The sequence below is a fragment of the Micropterus salmoides genome, unplaced genomic scaffold (assembly GCF_014851395.1).
Source record: "Micropterus salmoides isolate LMB-PRFRI ecotype aquatic unplaced genomic scaffold, ASM1485139v1 Ms_hic_scaffold_9, whole genome shotgun sequence".
In the NCBI taxonomy this organism is placed as follows: domain Eukaryota; kingdom Metazoa; phylum Chordata; class Actinopteri; order Centrarchiformes; family Centrarchidae; genus Micropterus; species Micropterus salmoides.
The window spans coordinates 5,002,740-5,020,951 of NW_024044681.1; the positions used below are offsets into that span (position 1 = coordinate 5,002,740).

General features: G+C 43.1%; 1 protein-coding gene across 1 annotated transcript; it reads left to right on the forward strand.

The window, feature by feature from the left end:
* The first annotated feature begins 242 nt into the window (after positions 1-242).
* Positions 243-17,917, forward strand: prob1 (proline-rich basic protein 1). The gene is made up of 5 exons (XM_038708825.1): positions 243-639; positions 8,703-9,140; positions 11,420-11,530; positions 11,606-11,813; positions 14,045-17,917. Exons 2-5 carry the CDS (start codon positions 8,754-8,756, stop codon positions 15,601-15,603), a joined length of 2,265 nt encoding a protein of 754 aa, XP_038564753.1. The 5' UTR covers positions 243-639; positions 8,703-8,753; the 3' UTR covers positions 15,604-17,917.
* Positions 17,918-18,212: the final 295 nt, after the last annotated feature.

The following is an 18,212-nucleotide window of genomic DNA, read 5'->3' on the forward strand; positions in this document are numbered from 1 at the left end:
GTTAAACACAAGCTCAGTGTGGTCGAGCTGAGACTCACACACATGCAAACTGTAATGCTGGGGGGGTCGGGGGGCAAGCTGCAGCCTTGTCTGTCAATCACCTCCTAAAATAGAAACTTGCAGTCTGATACCGACTCGCTCTCTCTCTCTCTCTGTTTATCTCTATGTCTCTCTCTCTCTCTGAGCCTGCAGTCTGTCACCAACACTCTCTCTCTTTCTCTTGCAGGACAGTTGGTGTCGATCACCCCGACATTGAGCTGGTGTTGAACCCAGTTTAAACTTAAACAAACAGGATCACACTCAGACCCCTCTGGGACCAGACATTCCTCTGAACTGGCTCTGACGGAGCAGACAACCTGAATAGTTACTGTCAATGGAAACTATGAAAAATTCTTTAAAAGTTGGATTTTAAACACTGAAACAACCAGAGATATCTAATCCTCCAACAGGACCAGAAACTACACTGAACCAGGTCCGATACTCCGACCACCAAACTCAGCTTTAACCAGGAACCAGAACCAGGATTAGTCTTTTCTTTACCAGGACCAGGATCTTTATAAAAGGTCTATAGTAGTCTGAATGTGACTCTTTGACCAGAACTGATCTGATTCTGGTCTTAGTCCTGATCCATCTTGAGAGGTAAGAAGAGGCTTAAAATTCTCTGAACTTTTATTGATTTAATTACTTGTTGATCATTTACTGATTTTCTCAAAAAACATAATTTGTGGACAAATGTTTTCACATTTATTCCAAACTTTCATTTCAGAACTTTTTATGAATTTTCTGTCGAGTCACGGCTGTGAAATTGAAACATTTTTAAAATATAAGAAACTTTCCAAACTGTCCAAACTTGTTTTGAGTTTTTAATGAAACGCTGTTAGGTCAGAGCAGTGAAATCAGCTGTTTCTTTTATGCTTCACCATGATTGGTTCATTCACAGCTGTGTGGACAGTAAGATCCAATCATATTAATGCAGGGGACATGTTAACACCTCGACCTGTATTTTTTATTATTACTTTAAAATTTGAATGTTGTTTGAGAAGAGATGATGACAGAATGATTTGCTATAAATCTTGAGTTCATTGACGAGTTCATCATGTGGAGGTGGTTCAAAGCGAGAGAAATCATGTGTTCTTTCCATTTCCTGTGTGTCTCCTAGCTTCAGGTTGCTGACTTAAGTAAATACAAGCAAAGGTCTCATCCCTGATTGGTTCACACAGTCTGCTTTACATTTCTCAAAGGTCATGTGACCTGACATCATCACATCCATCACAGATGGAGCTGAAAAACTCTGCATTTCATTTATTGATCACTGTCAGGAAGATCATTTATACTAAAATTACAAAACATGCTTCTGAAATAAACCGCCCACACTAGTTTTAAGTTACCATTATTTTCATCCTCACAAAAAAACTGCTGGTTTTTACATTGTTGGTCTGGATTTTGATTCATCAATAAATAAAATATAACTTTTGTGTAACATCACAAGCTAGCATGGCTTCCAAAATTAAAGTTTTGAAAGGCACAGTATATCTTTACTATTTTTTTTTATTTTATCTTTTAATTTAACCTTTATTTAACCAGATGATATCATTGAGATTTAAAACCTCTTTTGGCCAAAATAGCAGCATATTGACAGAGCAAAGTTACAAATACAAACACCAAGCACACGTACACGCACAACGACAAAGGACATTAAACAAGACTCTTAGAATACATAAACAAACAACATTAGACTACTTAAAAGTACAATTTGTAGGATTTAGTTATTTTAAAAGCAGTGACAACAATTTATAGCATCTACTTCCAAGTCTTTCATGCAGTGTTTTAATTCACCAAAGAAATCAGATTTCTCAACTGCAAATCAGTCTGCAGTGTGTTCCAGGTGGACGGGGCTGCATAACTAAAGGCCTTCTTACTGAGTTCTGTACGGACCGTAGGTACAGATAACAAATACAAGTTACCAGAGCGCAAATTATAGGAGCTGATATTGCGAGACATATAAGTGCAAAGATAAGAGGGGAGCAACATAGACTTGTAAATAAAAGTGAGCCAATGTATGTGCCTCCTCGCTGATAACGAGGGCCAGTCTGTCATTTTGTAGAAGGTACAAGGGTGTGTTGATGCTTTACATCCAGCAACAAACCTCAAAGCACAATGGTAGGCAGTTTCCAATAAAGATAAACATCGGCCAGGCACATTTCTATAGAGCAGGTCACCGTATTCGAGTGCAGTGAAGAAAGGTTGCAGCAACCAATCTCCTCCTGGTTTTCTAAGAAAAACAGGCATGTTTCTAAAATAAAAATACTATTTTTAGTTTGAGCTTTTGTACTAGTTTATCAATGTGCAATTTAAAAGAGAGCTGATCATCAATTAATGTACCCAAATATTTGATTGGACTTATTCGATCTGCTCACCATGTATGTTAAAAATATTTGGAAGACTTGAAAAAAGTATAATCAAAACTAGATTAAGCTGATACAGTTGTACCTGAACAAGGTTAAAAGCAGATTGTAAATAAGAAAAAGCTTGATGAAAAGTAGCAACCTTACAGTAAATAACGTATCATCAGCATAAAAATGGAAATGACCCTTTGGGATGTCTTGACCCAAGTTAATAATATAAATAGTAAATAAAATTGGACCCAAGACAGATCCTTTACATCACTAAGTACATTCAGTGTCGCTGATTTGAGGTTGTAATCAAAATAAACACACTGAGTTCTGTCTGCCAAATAGTTGGTAACCAGTCGACAGTATGGTCAGAAAAACCTACATTGCATAGATATCCAACGAAGGTTGAGGTCAAGGACAACTGGACTTGGTAGAAGATACTAGAAGACGTTTCATCCCTCATCCAAGAGACTTCTTCCTTTCTGAACTGAATCTACATCCAGTCACGAACCACAAAGAATCTACTACCAAGTCCAGCTGCCCTTGACCTCAACCTTCGTTGGATAACTATGACCTGGATGACTGAGAACCTTCACAGACTATATTGCATTGCTTTTCCAGTAAAATCAAAGGAAACCAAATAGTCCTTTAACTGATCGCCAACCAATGTTTGTAAAACTTTAGCTAAAACTGGTAACCTGGAAATCGGTCTATAATTATCCAAAAGCGAGGACTCACCTGCCTTTAAGAGGGAGTACATAGGCCAATTTCCAAATTTAGGTATAGGTATTTGTTTTACTAATATCTGTGTCCTTGGAGAAATCTGTGTTTCAGAGTTATAGTATTCATACAGGTTATGATGAGTAGGAAATTATTATTATGCTAAGCTAGCCAACATTTTTTTATAATAATAATATTCTTTATTTATAGAGCACTTTTCAAAAAACTAACAAGGTGTTACAAAGTGCTTTAACAAGTGCAGACAATAAAACAAAGATAAAAAGAAATACACGATAAAAGCAAGAAGACACTCAAGAGAATAAAATACACATTAAAAGTAAAGACAAAATGTATATAAAATGATATAAAATCAGGAAAGGCTCTCCTCTAAAAGTATGTTTTAAGAAGAGACTTAAAAGAGTTCAATGACTCAGCCGCCCTGATTTCCTAAGGCAGCCTCGGGGCCCCGACTGCAAACTGTCCCCTTTAGTTTTCAGTGGAGACTCTAGAACAGACAACAGACCTCTGCCCGAGGATCCGATCCAATCCAATCCAATCCACTTTATTTATATAGCACATTTAAAAAACAACAATGTTACCAAAGTGCTTTACAACAGTATAATACAAAACACAGCATAAAAGTATACAAACATGACATCAACAAAACTATCAACAATAAGGACCACAACCAGTTTCCATGGTACAAATGTGTTTTTAGGTGAAATTTAAAAGTAAGAAGGGTGCCAGCTTAATATGCGGAGGTAAATCATTCCACAATTTGGTGCAATAGCTGAAAAGGAACAATCACCCCTAGTTTTCATCCTAGTTATTGGCACATTTAGCCGCATATGATCCGCAGACCTCAGTAACCTTGACGGGGTGTAAATGTGCAAAAGCTCAGTGATTTACTGAGGTGCTAGTCCATTTAATGATTTAAAAACAAGCATCAAAATATTAAACTGTATTCTAAAATGTATAGGAAGCCAGTGAAGCGATTCCAAAATGGGAGTAATGTGTTCATGTTTCTGAGTTCCTGTTAATAAATGAGCGGCAGCATTTTGGACTAGCTGTAGGCGTGAAAGAGAAGTTTGGTTCAGGTCTATATAAAGTGCATTACAATAGTCCAATCTTGTTGAAATAAAAGCATGAATCACATTCTCAAGAAGATCAAAAGTTAGACATCAAAAGTTTTGCTAAAACTCTCAGATGGTAAAAGCTGGATTTTACCACACTATTTATCTGCTTATCAAGTTTAAAATCATCAATAAATTTTTATACCTAAGTTTGTAACTACTGGTTTTACACTTTACAGGGCCCGAGGTTAGCAAGAATGGAATCACATCCCTGACTGGGTCCGAATATAATAACCTCACTTTGTTCTTCGTTTAAATTTAAGAAGTTATATGACCAATATGATCCAAGCGTTAATGTCCTTAAGACATTTAAATAGTGGAATCAAAGAACTACTTGCATTTTTGCACAGGGGTAAGTAGATTTGCGAGTCAAGGTCTATGCTGGTCTGTACGGGACTAAAAGGTCAAAGACAGAACAGGGCGAGAGCTAATGAAGAGCTTTAAAAGTGATCAATGAATTTAAAGTCTATTCTAAAACATACTAGGAACCTGTGTGGTGAAGCTAAAACATGGGTGATGTGATCAAATTTCTTTGTTCTGGTTAAAAGCCTGGCAGCTGAGTTCTGGACAGTCTGGAGTCCATCAATAGATTTTTGGGGCAAACTAGTAAAACACCTGTTGCAATAATTGCGTGATGAGATGAAGACGTGTAAAATGGTCTCAGTGTCCTTAAAAGTTAACATTGATGGTATTGTTGATATATTTCTAAGCTGGTAAAAACATGATTGCCCAAGCTCGAAACTTAGATTATTATCGAACCAGACACCAAGATTCAACAGGCCTGATATGATCCACCAGGGAACCAGCAGATGGCTTTGCTGGGACCCAAAGACCAGGATCTCTATTCTGAGTTCAGCAGGAGGAAATTATTTGACATCTAATTTTTGACATCACAGAGGCAGTCGGAAAGTGAACTTAGCATTCCAGGGTCTGGATCTGATGGGCAAGTACATCAGTGTGTCATCAGCGTAAATATGAAAAAGAAACACCATGTTTCTCGATAATGTGTCCATGAAGAAGCAAATACGGATAAGAATAATAAAATAAGGAATAAGGAAAATAAAATGGGTCCTAAGACAGATCCCTGAGGCACTCCATATTTAACTGCACAAAATGAAAGACATATAAATATGGAATAAACAATGCAAGTTATATAAGAATAATAAAAGAATAGAGGAAAATAATACAACTATTTGCAGAGAAAGAACAACATGGCAGATATTTACATGTGCATTACTCTGGGTTTGTGTTGTGCAGACGTGCTGCAATGGAAGATGATATTGTGTACATAAATATATAAATTGACAGCAATTTTTAACAAATATGTGCAATGTTCCAGGTTTGTGCTGATATGAAATGAAATAATATTCACATGTGCAGAGACACATGTATTATTTGAAAGGGGGGAGTGTCAGTTGGGGTCCCAGGTCGATGAGGCTGCAGACGAGAAGAAGCTGTTTTTGTGGCGAGAGGTTTGGGTCCTGATGGACCGCAGCCTCCTGCCAGAGGGGAGAGTCTGAAACAGTTTGTGTCCGGGGTGGGAGGAGTCAGCTGCAATCTTTCCTGCTCGCCTCAGAGTCCTGGAGGGGTTCAGGTCCTGGAGGCGTACAGGTCCAGAAGAGAAGGAAGATTGCTGCCAATCACCTTCTCTGCAGAGCAAATAATGCGCTGCAGCCTGCCCTTGTCCCTGGCGGTGGTAGCAGCGTACCAGATGGTGATGGAGGAGGTGAGGATGGACTCAATGATGGCGGTGTAGAAGTGCACCATCATTGTCTTTGGCAGGCTGAACTTCTTCAGCTGCCGCAGGAAGTTCATCCTCTGCTGGGCCTTCTTGGTGAGGGAGGTGATGTTCAGCTCCCACCTGAGATGATGGTGCCCAGGAAGCAGAGAGAGTCCACAGTGGTGACTGGGGAGTCACACAGGATGATGGGGGAGGGTGGGGCTGGGCTCTTCCTGAAGTCCATGACCATCTCCACGGTCTTCTGAGCGTTGAGCTCCACACTGTTCTGGCTGCACCAGGTCACCAGATGGTCGATCTCCCACCTGTAGGTGGACTCATCCCCACCTAAGATGAGCCCAATGAGGGTGGTGTCATCTGCAAACTTCAGGAGCTTGACGGTCTGGTGACTGGAGGTGCAGCCCCCCCGCGACCCTGTACACAGCATAAGCGGTTGACGATGGATGGATGGATGATTCGTTGCAGGCCAGTTTAAAAGTGTATAAGATGTTAAGAGTGTATTTTGTACTGGGTGCTGGAGTTGGTGAATTTGTCTTAATCCTTACTAGATTACTATGAATTATGTGTATGATGTGCACGTTCCGGATCACAGATCCATGCGTGATGATTACAGGAATATCAAAAGTCTTTGGAGCAGTGCTGGGAGCAGACGGCTTTACATGCCAGCAGGTGGAGACAGTTGTCAGTGGCAGTGAGGCAGAGATCTGTTCAGTGACCGGTGGTGTGTCCAGGTGTGCTGCATGAATGATTCGTCATTCACATAAGTCATGTGGGGAGGACCGCACCGCATGCTGTATGTGAGCAGCTAACATTTGTTTGGGTGAAGTCCGTCTCACTTTAAAAGAGACACTCCAGAAGAGATTGAAGTTATCGATGAAATATACCGTGAGCCCTGCAGGCGGACTGGAGCCAGATGTGGAGGCCAAGGAGTCGACTGTACCGGCCAGCACCGCGACCAAGAGTGGGAATGGGACCAGAGATAAAAACTTCCCACACTGCTTTAAAATCCGATTTTGTCAGCTCAGACTGCTGAAGAGCTGTTTCATTTGTTCCCACGTGGACTATCACTCTTGTGATGGAGGACTGGGGCGATGGCATCAGGTCCTGGAGTTTTTTTAAATGTCAGCTGTGGTGGCACCGGGGAAGCAGTGAGTGGTAGCGTTAGTGCTGAGAGAGACAATCCGTTTGGCCTGTACTGAGGCCACATCCATAAAGCCGGTCAGGGATTTTTTCTCTTTAAGTTCCTCCAAAAAGCTAAAGGAAGGGTGGATAAGGAGGGAGAGAGGTGTTCTTTCCACAGCTAGAAGTATTTCCATTGTTGTGTCACCGTCTAAGGTACAGAGTACAGATCCGTTTTTTAAGGAGTAATAAGTAAAAAGTACCTTGCCCAACACTGATAGCGAGAGACTTCCGACCTGTTGTTTATTTGATCCTCAGTCTGGTCTGTGACTCTGCAGGACTGTTGGAGACTCAGTAATCTGAATGAACTTCCTGTTGACAGATGTCTTCACTCTGCTTACTGCACCTGAGTTTTTGAAACATTTTCCACTGTAGACTAGGATCCAGTTTCAGACTTCAGTATGTCAACAAGATCATAGTGACCCTATCACTCTTTGGGAATTGATCACGTTATTTGAAGGTTTGTAACAGTCTGCTCACAGGCCTGTTCTTTCCGTGGACTAAGTAACTGATACAGGTCCACTACACTGCAGCTGTAAGTCGCTTTGGATAAAAGCGTCATCTAAATGAATAAATGTAATTCACAACAGAAGTGATCTCATTGCACACATGCATTAATGGGATGAGGTAGCATACAAATGGAGAGAAAGAGGATGAGCTCAGTGCATCACGGGAAGTCCCCGGCAGTCTAGGCCTATAGCAGCATAACTATTGGCGCTTTTCCATTGCTGTTACAAGCTCAACTCGCCTCGCTTTTGGCCCGCCGTCCTCCGTTTCCCATTGCAGATAGTACCCTCTCAATGTAGCTGGTCGTCCTAGCAACGCCTCACGAAACTGCCACGACATAATGTTCAACGCTACACACACACCAGATGTCTCTTAATTTTGTGGGATCAGAGACTGCCATCAATTTTGCTGATATTCAATATCTACACCGCAGATTTCCCACCTCAAAACTTCTCAGAAGTGGATTTAGTGATGAAATAGCATACGAAAACTGACCATTAAGAGCTTTGTAGGTAAGAAGAATGATTTTAAATTCTATTCTGGATTTTACTGGAAGCCAATGCAAAGAAGCTAAAACAGGAGAAATGTGATCTCTTTTCCTGGTTCCTGTCAGAACACGTGCTGCAGCGTTCTGGATCAGCTGAAGAGTCTTAATGGACTTTTTCGAGCAGCCTGATAATAAGGAATTGCAGTAATCCAGCCTAGAAGTAACAAATGCATGGACTAGTTTTTCTGCATCATTTTTAGACAGGATGTTCCTGATTTTCGCAATATTACGTAAGTGAAAAAAGGCGGTCCTTGAAGTTGGAATAATTTCATGTCAGAACCTTAAAGGTTCAGAAAAATCTTGAAACACTGTTACATGAAGCGAGGATGGGGGAGACTCCTAAAATTAACAAATGGACTTCTTCCCTGCAAGTTAGGATCCAATAGAGTCTTTAAGTACACGTGTTTGTCATTTCTGTTAATTAGTGAGACTTTCTTTCACACTGGAACAGGAAGTCTCTGATCAGCTGATTTGTTTCTCTACAGAGACTCAGAGAGACGAACAATCTGATCAAACCCTCTGATTAAACAGAAACTATGAACACCAGACTGGGCGGAGCAGCAGGACGAGGAGGAAGAGGAGGGAGGGAGTTCTTCATCAGCGCTCACCGCTGCCCTGAAGTGGACCTGCTGCCTTATCACGAGTCTGAGACACAAATCCCTCCGCCGTGTTCACTAGTTCCTGCTGAGAGGAGCGCCTGTACTGGTCAGTCTGAGGCGGATTACCTGGACGTCTCCTCCACCCGCCGCTCCCAGGAGGAGGAAGAGGAGGAGGAAGGGGAGGAGGAGGAGGGGAGTATGAGCGAGTGGTCGGAGGAGGATCTGTCCCTCCATTTCTCTCCCTCCGTCATCCTCCCATCAGACGACGAAGACTCAGACGCAGAGAGCGGCTTCGAGTGTGTCGACGTTACCGTGGAAACGCAGGTGAGTTTCATCTCCAGCAAACTGAGGGAGCATTTTAGTTAATAAACTACTAACTTTCCACACATGACTGGTCTCTGTAATCTAACAAACACATGCAGCCTGAAGTTCTAATAAACTGCAACACCACAACATTTAGCCCCACATTCAATCCCACCAACAGGTATCTCAGAGCGCTTCTCATAAAGAGCAGGGCCCGTATTTATCAGGCTTCTCAAAGTGCCATTTTAGTCTTAAGTGCTGAGAATTCATGAAATTTACTCCTACTTTCAAACCCAAGAATAAAAGCAAGTTATCAAATTTCTCAAAGCTGAGAATCACTCTGACTCTCCCAGTTTTTAAAAAAGCTCCACAGGTCTCTGGTCAGGAGCTGCCAGCAGGGCTGTGATGGGCTGTGGAGACGGAGACATGCGGACAGGAGAGGAAGACTTCTGACGACGCGCAGTAAACCTTTGTCAGCGATGTGCTGAGCGGCGTCATCTCACCTCTGAAGGTGGTGATGACGCTTCGTTTATTCGCCACAGGACAAACGCAGCAGTGCTGATGATTGTGGCCGTCACAACCACCAATAAGCAGAATAGTCATTTTAGCACTTACAGCTCCACACACTGTCAGGCGTTTCATCCACTTCCCAACAACCCCCCCGTAATCCGACAGAAGCAAACACAGTTCATACAGCCGGCAATACAGGAGCAGTGGGCGCTCATATAAAGATAAACTTTGTTTTATCTTTCATTTATTAATGTGTAGGCCCATATCATAATGTATCATTCTATATTGCTACATGTGTGTTGAATATAAACTCCTCTGAGGAATTTGACCATTTAATGTGAATTTATCTTAGAATATTCTTAAATAAGGAAATCTCTTCAGTGATTGGTCCTGGGCTACATCGTCATCCAAAATCTTCTTTGCGGCCCAGCAAAGTGTCGTGAATCAGCACGACTGACACTTAAGATTTAGTCCTACACTTCACTCAAATTAGGATCATGATGCTTGATAACTGACTTTTAAGATATTAAGATTTTTTCACTCTTAAGCACTCCTAGCTGAGAAGCTTGATAAATACGGGCCTGGTCTAGACTGTACTCTGTGACGTTATTTACAGAAAAATGGGATGAGATTAAAAACTGAGGGAGAGAAAGAAGAGGAGAGAGGAGCTCAGTGCATCATGGGAAGTCCCCCGGCAGTCTAGGCCTTGAAGTTTGCTTAACGTGAGACTTAAACGACATGTCCTGTGTTTACATTAATGACGGCTGGTGTAAATCTGTCACGGTCAGAGAAAAGCTCTGTACTGCTGATCTTGAACTGCTTTCGGTCTCTTTACGCCCTCATTATTTGCCCCAAGAGTTTCTTCAGCTGTTTGTCACACTTGTGTATATCCATCAAAAGGCAAATGAAAGTATCGCCTGTGAACTCGTCCACCAAGTAACACAGAGGCTTTAAATAATATCTCCCGACGCCCCTAATATTATTCTTGGTGATAAGACCCACTGGACACTGTCATCAACACTGAGAGACTTTTCTCAGTACGTTACATGCCCGACCTGGCCCAATAAGACTCGTCCGATCATAACTGTGTGCATCTCATCACCGTGCTGAAGGTGCCAAACATGCGGGTGAAGGACTGGACGGAGGCTGCCTGCCGGACTCTTTGGGGTTGTTTTGATTGCACCGACGGGCAGACGTTTGAGGAGTCATGCTCTGATATTGATGAACTGACTAACTAATGTTTTTCCAGATAAAATCATAAAAGTCTATCCAACAGTAAGCCTTGGGCAACGAAGTCCCTGAAAATGCTACTGTGTAAAAAGAAAAAGCATTTAGGGAAGGGATCACCCTGCAGCCGGGAGCTGCCAAAAGAAATTAAAGGTGAAATCAGGGCAGGAAAAATATAAGGAAAAAATCGAGACGCAGTTTAGACTGAATAATTTGGGTTCCGCCTGAGATGGTATGAAAAATATTGTGGGGCTCAAGGAAGAGAGGAGGAGGAAAGCAGAAGTAAATGGTTACACATCGTGCCAGCAGCTGCCAGAGCATTTTCTGTGAGATTTGATGTACTGGATTTTAGCGAGCAACACTCTGTGTTCTTATTAACCCTTTCTTTGATGAGCAGAGTGTGATCAAATGTTTTAAAGGTTGGAGGCCCAGAGTCGTTTTCCAAGAGAGCTGATTGGTCAGTGGGCGGTGCTTTTACAGCGTTGATCTGTCATCTTGAACATAATCTGCTTTTTATTTATCGGATCATCGTATCTTCTTCTTTTGTGTTTTTACCTGTCCAGGTGAAATGTCAGGATGGGGAGGGGCTTAAGATGGTCCCAAAACGACAGATTCAACTGAAGAAGAAAGACGCAGTGAGCGTCGTTGAGCAGGAGAAAACTGAGAAATTCCAGGTATGACTCCTCCTCGTTCACCTGTCCAAACCTGTCTGTCTACCTGTCTGTCTGTTAACCTGTCTACCTGTCCAGGTGACACTTAGAGATGGGCCTGCTGAAGGGGGAGATGCTGACAGTGAGCTGTCAGCCAATGAGCTGCTCTGTCCTACCATCCGTCACCGCCCTGATCTGTTGCTACGGCAACACAGTATGCCCGCCTCCCTTCACACACGCTCAACGACGAGCGGTGATGTCGACAGCCACAGGGTCTACAAAGGTCTGGTCGCAGGGGCCAGTAAAGGTAACCACACCTGTCAGAGAGCTCCTCCCCTTACCTGTAACCACTGACACCTGTTCACAGTCTCATGTAGTTTCAGGTGTTCTGTCACAGCTTCATCAGAACCAGAACCAGAAGGAGCTTTATTGCCTAGTAGTGTTTCACACATAAGAGGAATCTGCTTTAGTGATGAGGTGCTACACGCAGACAAACATACAGCTGACATAAATAAATGTAGAAATATATAAATACGGAATAAACAGATGCAAGTTATATAAGAATAATAAAAGAACAGAGAAAAATAACTTGCAGAGAAAGAACAACGTGGCAGATATTTCCATGTGCATTACTGTGGTTTATGTTGTGCAGACGTGTTACAGCAGAGAGAGTATTGTGAACATAAATATATAAATTGACAATTTAAAAATATAGAACAACAAACAACAAATATGTGCAGGTTTGTGCTGATATGAAATGAAATAATATTTACGTGTGCAGAGACATTTGTATAATTTGAAAGGGGGGAGAGTCAGTGGGAGACCCGGGTCTTGCTGATGAGGCTGCAGACGGGAAGAAACTGTTTTTGTGGCGAGAGGTTTTCTGAAGTCCACGACCATCTCCACGGTCTTTAGAGCGTTGAGCTCCAGACTGTTCTGGCTGCACCAGGTCACCAGATGGTCGATCTCCCACCTGTAGGCGGACTCGTCCCCACCTGAGATGAGCCCAATGAGGGTGGTGTCATCTGCAAACTTCAGGAGCTTGACGGACTGGTGACTGGAGGTGCAGCTGTTGGTGTACAGGGAGAAGAGAAGGGGGGAGAGAACGCAGCCCTGAGGTGAACCAGTGCTGATGGTCCTGGAGTCAGAGACATGTTTTCTTCACGTACTGCTTCCTGTCTGTCAGGAAGTCAGTGATCCACCTGCAGGTGGAGTCAGGCACGCTCAGTTTCGGGATGATGGTGTTGAAAGCAGAGCTGAAATCCTGGCGTAGGTTCCTGGGGAGTCCAGGTGCTGGAGGATGTAGTGAAGCTCCATGTTTACTGCATCATCGACAGACCTGCTGGCTCTGTAGGTGAACTGCAGGGGGTCCAGGAGTGGGTCTGCGATGGATTAAATTTTACCCCCAAAAAGTCCCTGCTCGGGGGGGTAGTACTTTCCCAAAGTACCGGTACTTTGGGGGGGCGGGGCTTGCCTTGCAGTGAACTTCTTTTTTTTTTTTTTTTTTTTTAAACCTGTCCTGCCCAGCAGCCTGGTATAGAGTATAATGACCTGGATACCATATTGTGCCAGACAGATTTTACTTTAACAAGAGAGTATTAAAATACTCCTTTGTCTGTTTTATTATTTATTTAATTATGTATTGATTTGTCACCGGGCCGGACAGGGGGGCAGACACGGGGATGGGGGGGCACAAACAGACAGCACAGAGTTTGCAGTGAACTTCTAAATGTGCGAGTAGAAGCTACTGGCTTTAACTGGAGAATGTCGGCTGTTTTTCTACAACTGCTCCTATTTTCCACCGTTGTTTGCAAACCAATAATCCTCATCAGCAGTCAGAGAGTCTCCCGAGTCTCGCTGACGTCGCCTGAGATCGAACAGCTGATGGAGTTAAGCTAAATACTGGATCCAGAGTTGTTGTTTGAAGTTTTTCCAGAGAGCCGAAGGCGTCTCTTCATTATCCTTCCACACAGAAAGCTGTTTTTATTGGTCAAGGACAGCCTGCAGTTTTTCATTATATTCCACTCAAATTTGATGGTCATTCACAGAAGCTGATGTTGGACGTCACAGCCTCAGTAAACTCATCCAGATTGTTGGTAGCAGTCCTGAAAACATCCCAGCTATGCAGTCCAAGCACGCCTGGAGGTCCTCAGCTTCACTGGTCCACTGCTTTGATGTCCTCACTACAGGTTTACAGAATAAAACGGTTTACAGTTAATGATAAGAAATTCCAGATCAGGAGAACAGTGTTGCTGAATTGTTAATATAAAAACAGACACCTCCACCTTTTGTTTTGCCGGAGAGTTCTGTGTCCGCTCTGTACAGTTGGAAGCCGGCCAGCTTCATGTTAATGTGATGATGTATTTCCTGCAGCTGCTTCACAATAAAAGCCTTCCATTTAAAGAACGTAATGACGGACTGCTTTTTCCTCATTAAAAAACTCGTCTCCTCTGGTTTCATTGATTTTAAAAAGTGAGAAATATAAATGAAGAAGTTATACAGGTTCAGCAGGTCTGACGCTGTGTTTGTTGTTTTCAGGGCTTCATGTTGGAGGAAACTCGAGGCAGCGACTGCAGAAGTCCTTCTCATTGGACGAAACTAAAACTAAGATGGCGTCCTGCATCATTAAGAGCGTTCTGTCTAAGAAGATGCAGGTGGAGCAGAACAACTCTAAAAGCTCCCGTCTGCAGAAGAAAGCTGCTGGGTTCCCCGCCCCCCCCCAGCCTGCAGACCAGCAAAGGGGGAGGGAGGGGGGAGGAGGGAAGACAGGTGGAGGTGTGTTTAAAGCTCCAGTTCATGTGGTGAGAGACATGAGGAGTTTAGTTAAAAACACCTACAGCCTCTCGTTCTCCACAGCAACACATGACAACAACAAGCCAGCACGCTTGAAGGTGATTGGTCAGGAGGTCAGCCCTCCCCCCACCTACCAGCAGGCTTTGGGGGTCAAAGGTCACAACGAAACAAAGAGGAGCTGTCAGGCTTCACTTTACAGCAGCTCCGGAGGGGGACACGTCCCCAAGGTCAATGCATCTCTCAGCCAATCACAGGACAGAAAACAGAGTAACATATTCAGTCGTCCAATCACAAAGCAGAGGCGAGGCAGCGAGCCGACAATAAGTAGAAGAAAGATGGATGATGTCACCCGGCCTGTCATGTTGCTAGACCCGCCCACCAACTCACCTCTCAGCAGTGACCTGTCAGAGCTCAACCAGTCAGAGAGAGCCAGAGGAGTGAGTCATCAGGCTGGGACCTCCCTCCTCCCTCCTCCCCCCTCCACCTCCAGGCACCCTCAGGGGACCCAGCCTCTGCTCCCTGCCCAGGAACAGAGCTCCATCCTGGGTGTGTCCTCTCAGTTTGCCCCCGGTTCCTCCCAGCAGCTCCTCCAGCCCTGCTTCTACACCCCCACCCTGCACCCTCACCTGGGGAAGGTCAGCTACCTGCACAGCCATTTGAGCTACATTCATACCCCCTCCACATCTGCTCCCACCTTCCACCTGCTGAGGAGGTCTGAGGAGAACCAAAGCAGGTCGACAGGAAACCCCTCCGTCCAGCCAGACATCATCAAAACCTGCCCTCCTCACCGGACCAGGACCGCAGGAGACCAGGAGAGTGACGGCAACACGGTGACACCTGCACCACAGGAGCAACATGAGCAACAGAAACCTCAGCAGCCGCCGTTTCTGTGCAACTTTCAGGGTTACTTACCTTCACAGGTGGGTAGTGACATTGTTGACCTCACAGGTTCTGTTGCAGTCCGCTTCAGCGGCACAGCCCCCTTTCACGTGAGGTTAGACCCTAAAAGTGGGCGGTGCTTCTATGTGGACACACCCCCGCAGCCTCAGAGGAAGATGCTGCTGGATCCAGAAACCGGTCAGTACATCCAGGTGTTCCTACCTGTAGCCAGCTCCTCCTCCAACACCTGCATGTTCCCAGTGCACTATGCGAACCCCGCCCCCACTTTGATAAGCCCCGCCCCCACTGTCATGTCAGTGATGCAGTTTCAGCCAATGGTTGCCGCATCCTCCATGTATGCCCCCCCCTGCCTCCCCTTCACCCTGCACACACCATCAGTCAACCACACCCATACAGCGCCATGATGACATCACGGTCTGTACGAGGACCTGCCGTGTTTGTCTGCAACCAGAACATTTTTAATTCAGCAAACCAAGTCCGAGTAAAGTGGAGTTAGCCACAGCTGGAACATCCTCCTCTTTAATTGGGTGTGAAGGCTGCCTATGTTATTGCAAACCTTTATTATTTCATATTTATTCTTCTGTCACGTTTTTTTGTCCGCTACCTAGTCCCACAGCTTTTGAACTGAACAAACACAGACAGACAGACAGAGACCTCAAAACATGGAGCTTTAAGCTTTACTGCATTGGAGAACATGCGTATGCGTAACTGTGAGTTATGCACACACACACATTAAAGGAGACTTATTAGGCTTCTTATATTTTCTGTCCTATGTATAATGTTTCAGTGTCAGATGTTGATGTTAAACGTGGCCAAAGCTCTACTCTTAGCTCTTAATGATGTCATACAGAGTTGGTTTTCCATATATGCTAATTTTCTTGCAGCCTCAATAACAACGGGCAACTCGTACACTGAAAAGAATCATAGACCCATTTAGTCATGTCAACTTACTTCTTCTTTTTAACTCAAATAGCTCCGACAAGTTTTGGATTTTGAACTCAACTGTATGAGTTTTAGAAAGTTAAACTTGCATTAATTCATTGTGTTGACTATTTGACACTTTTGTCGTGTTGACTGAACTTACGTATGTAAGTTATCAGTTGAAAAAAGGCGAGAGTATGAGGATTGCCTAGGTGCTGCGTCTTTTGAGTTTGAGAAAAACACATACACAATCAACTAATTAGTAGGGTTTAGCAAGTACTTGGTTAAAACGAGTATCCGGTACAGATACTTTCTATGAGTATCATTAGAGTAAAATGTGTCAATATCTTTTTTGTTATAAACTATAAATATATGAATATAAAAAAATCAATTACTGTTCTCTGAAGATCAATTCTGAGGCTGTTCTGTAAATGTTTTTTCTAATAAATATAGCAAGTTCTGATAAAAATTTCAGGCTTAAATAACTTCCAGTTAATACCACCCACTTATAGATTAAGCCCCACCACTTCTGAGTACAGATACAGAAAATTTGGTGTTCATGCTCACCCCTGCTAATTATACACTGCAGATAAGTCATATATTCAAATTCCAACCAAAATATAGACACTTCTGTGGTAAACAAGACTAGTGCCACCGGTGGAAAGGGTTCCAGACAACGGCCTAAGGCCCTTTCAGAAAGGAGGTGACATCTGCTGCTATTTTGAACTTTGACTACAACGTGCACAGGCGCACCAGCAAGCTGCCTGCCCCGTCACAAGTCATTGAAGATAATAGCACAGTGGTGCTGTTGTTGTGGTCTGTCTTCAAGGCCATTTAAAGATGTAAACTTGAAATGGAAAGTAGTATTAATTTGGTTAAGTTGCTTTAACTTGAAACTATGAGTTAGAATAACTCAAACTTGTTCATTTAACTAACATTGGGACAACTAGAACACTGTAGTTATATCCACTTTATGAACTTAAATTTATGAGTTGAAACAGGCTGAAATGAGAGCTTGCATGAAGTTTAGAAATCCAGTTTAGCAACAGCCAGCATTCACACCTAGTCTAGTCTCTTCTTATTATTACTCTTATTGTGGAAGTCTCCACTCCATCTGACAGCAGAAGTATCTCAGTGATCATAACTTGACTCTTATTGTGAAAAACTTGCATGTATTTAGTACAGCAGAGTTTTGTCACAGCAGCATCTTGTGGACGTTTAACGGACTGCAGGAAATGATCAATAAACTTGTTACAGTGCTTTCAGTAATATCAGTTGTAATAAAAGAAGAACTTTATTTAAAATCTCCTTGAATTTTCCTTGATAAAGATGATATCTGATGGATCAATACTGTCCACAGAGTGTCAGGTCATCGTACAGAAATTATTCCAAATCCTGATTCAGAAATATCGATAAGCTAAATTAATTTATATGTATAAAAATTTGATACTTCAGATTTGGTATTTGATAATAAATTATTTCCGCAGTGGATCCAAAATAGAACCAGCTATTGTTACCCGAGCCTCTGCTCAGTGTGAGGAAGTTAAATTTCTTACAAGAAGTTTAATAATTTACTTTAAAAAAATAATTAAAGAAGAGGTATTCTATTCATTTTCAGGTTCCTCATCTTATTAAGAGGTTGTTTCAGCACAGGTTTCCATGGTTATATATTTGTCCTACTGCACATTGCTGCAGCTCCTCTTTTCAGCCTGTGTTGAAGGCTTCGTTTTAGCTATGGAGTGATACATCTTGTCTCTAAATGATCTTTGTTGGGAGTTGCACATGCTCAGTTCCTAATTAAGGACTACTAGCCAATCAGAAGCAGAGAAGGGCGGGTCGGCGAGAAGCCGGTAAACGGCTCGGGTTCAGCCGTACGTGTTGCCGACCGGCTCGGCAACACGGACTGGAGCGAGAGTTTCAGAGCGGTGAGTTATTAATCTGTATCCATAAAGTTTTAACTGAGCTCTGTCTCTACATCACAGGAACAACTTTCTGTCCACTGACTGCCTGGAGGGTAGCTAGTGTTTGGAAGGGAGAGGAGAGCTGTGTGCTGCAGCTCGCTGTTTCTGAGGGCGTGTCGGAGTAGCCGCTC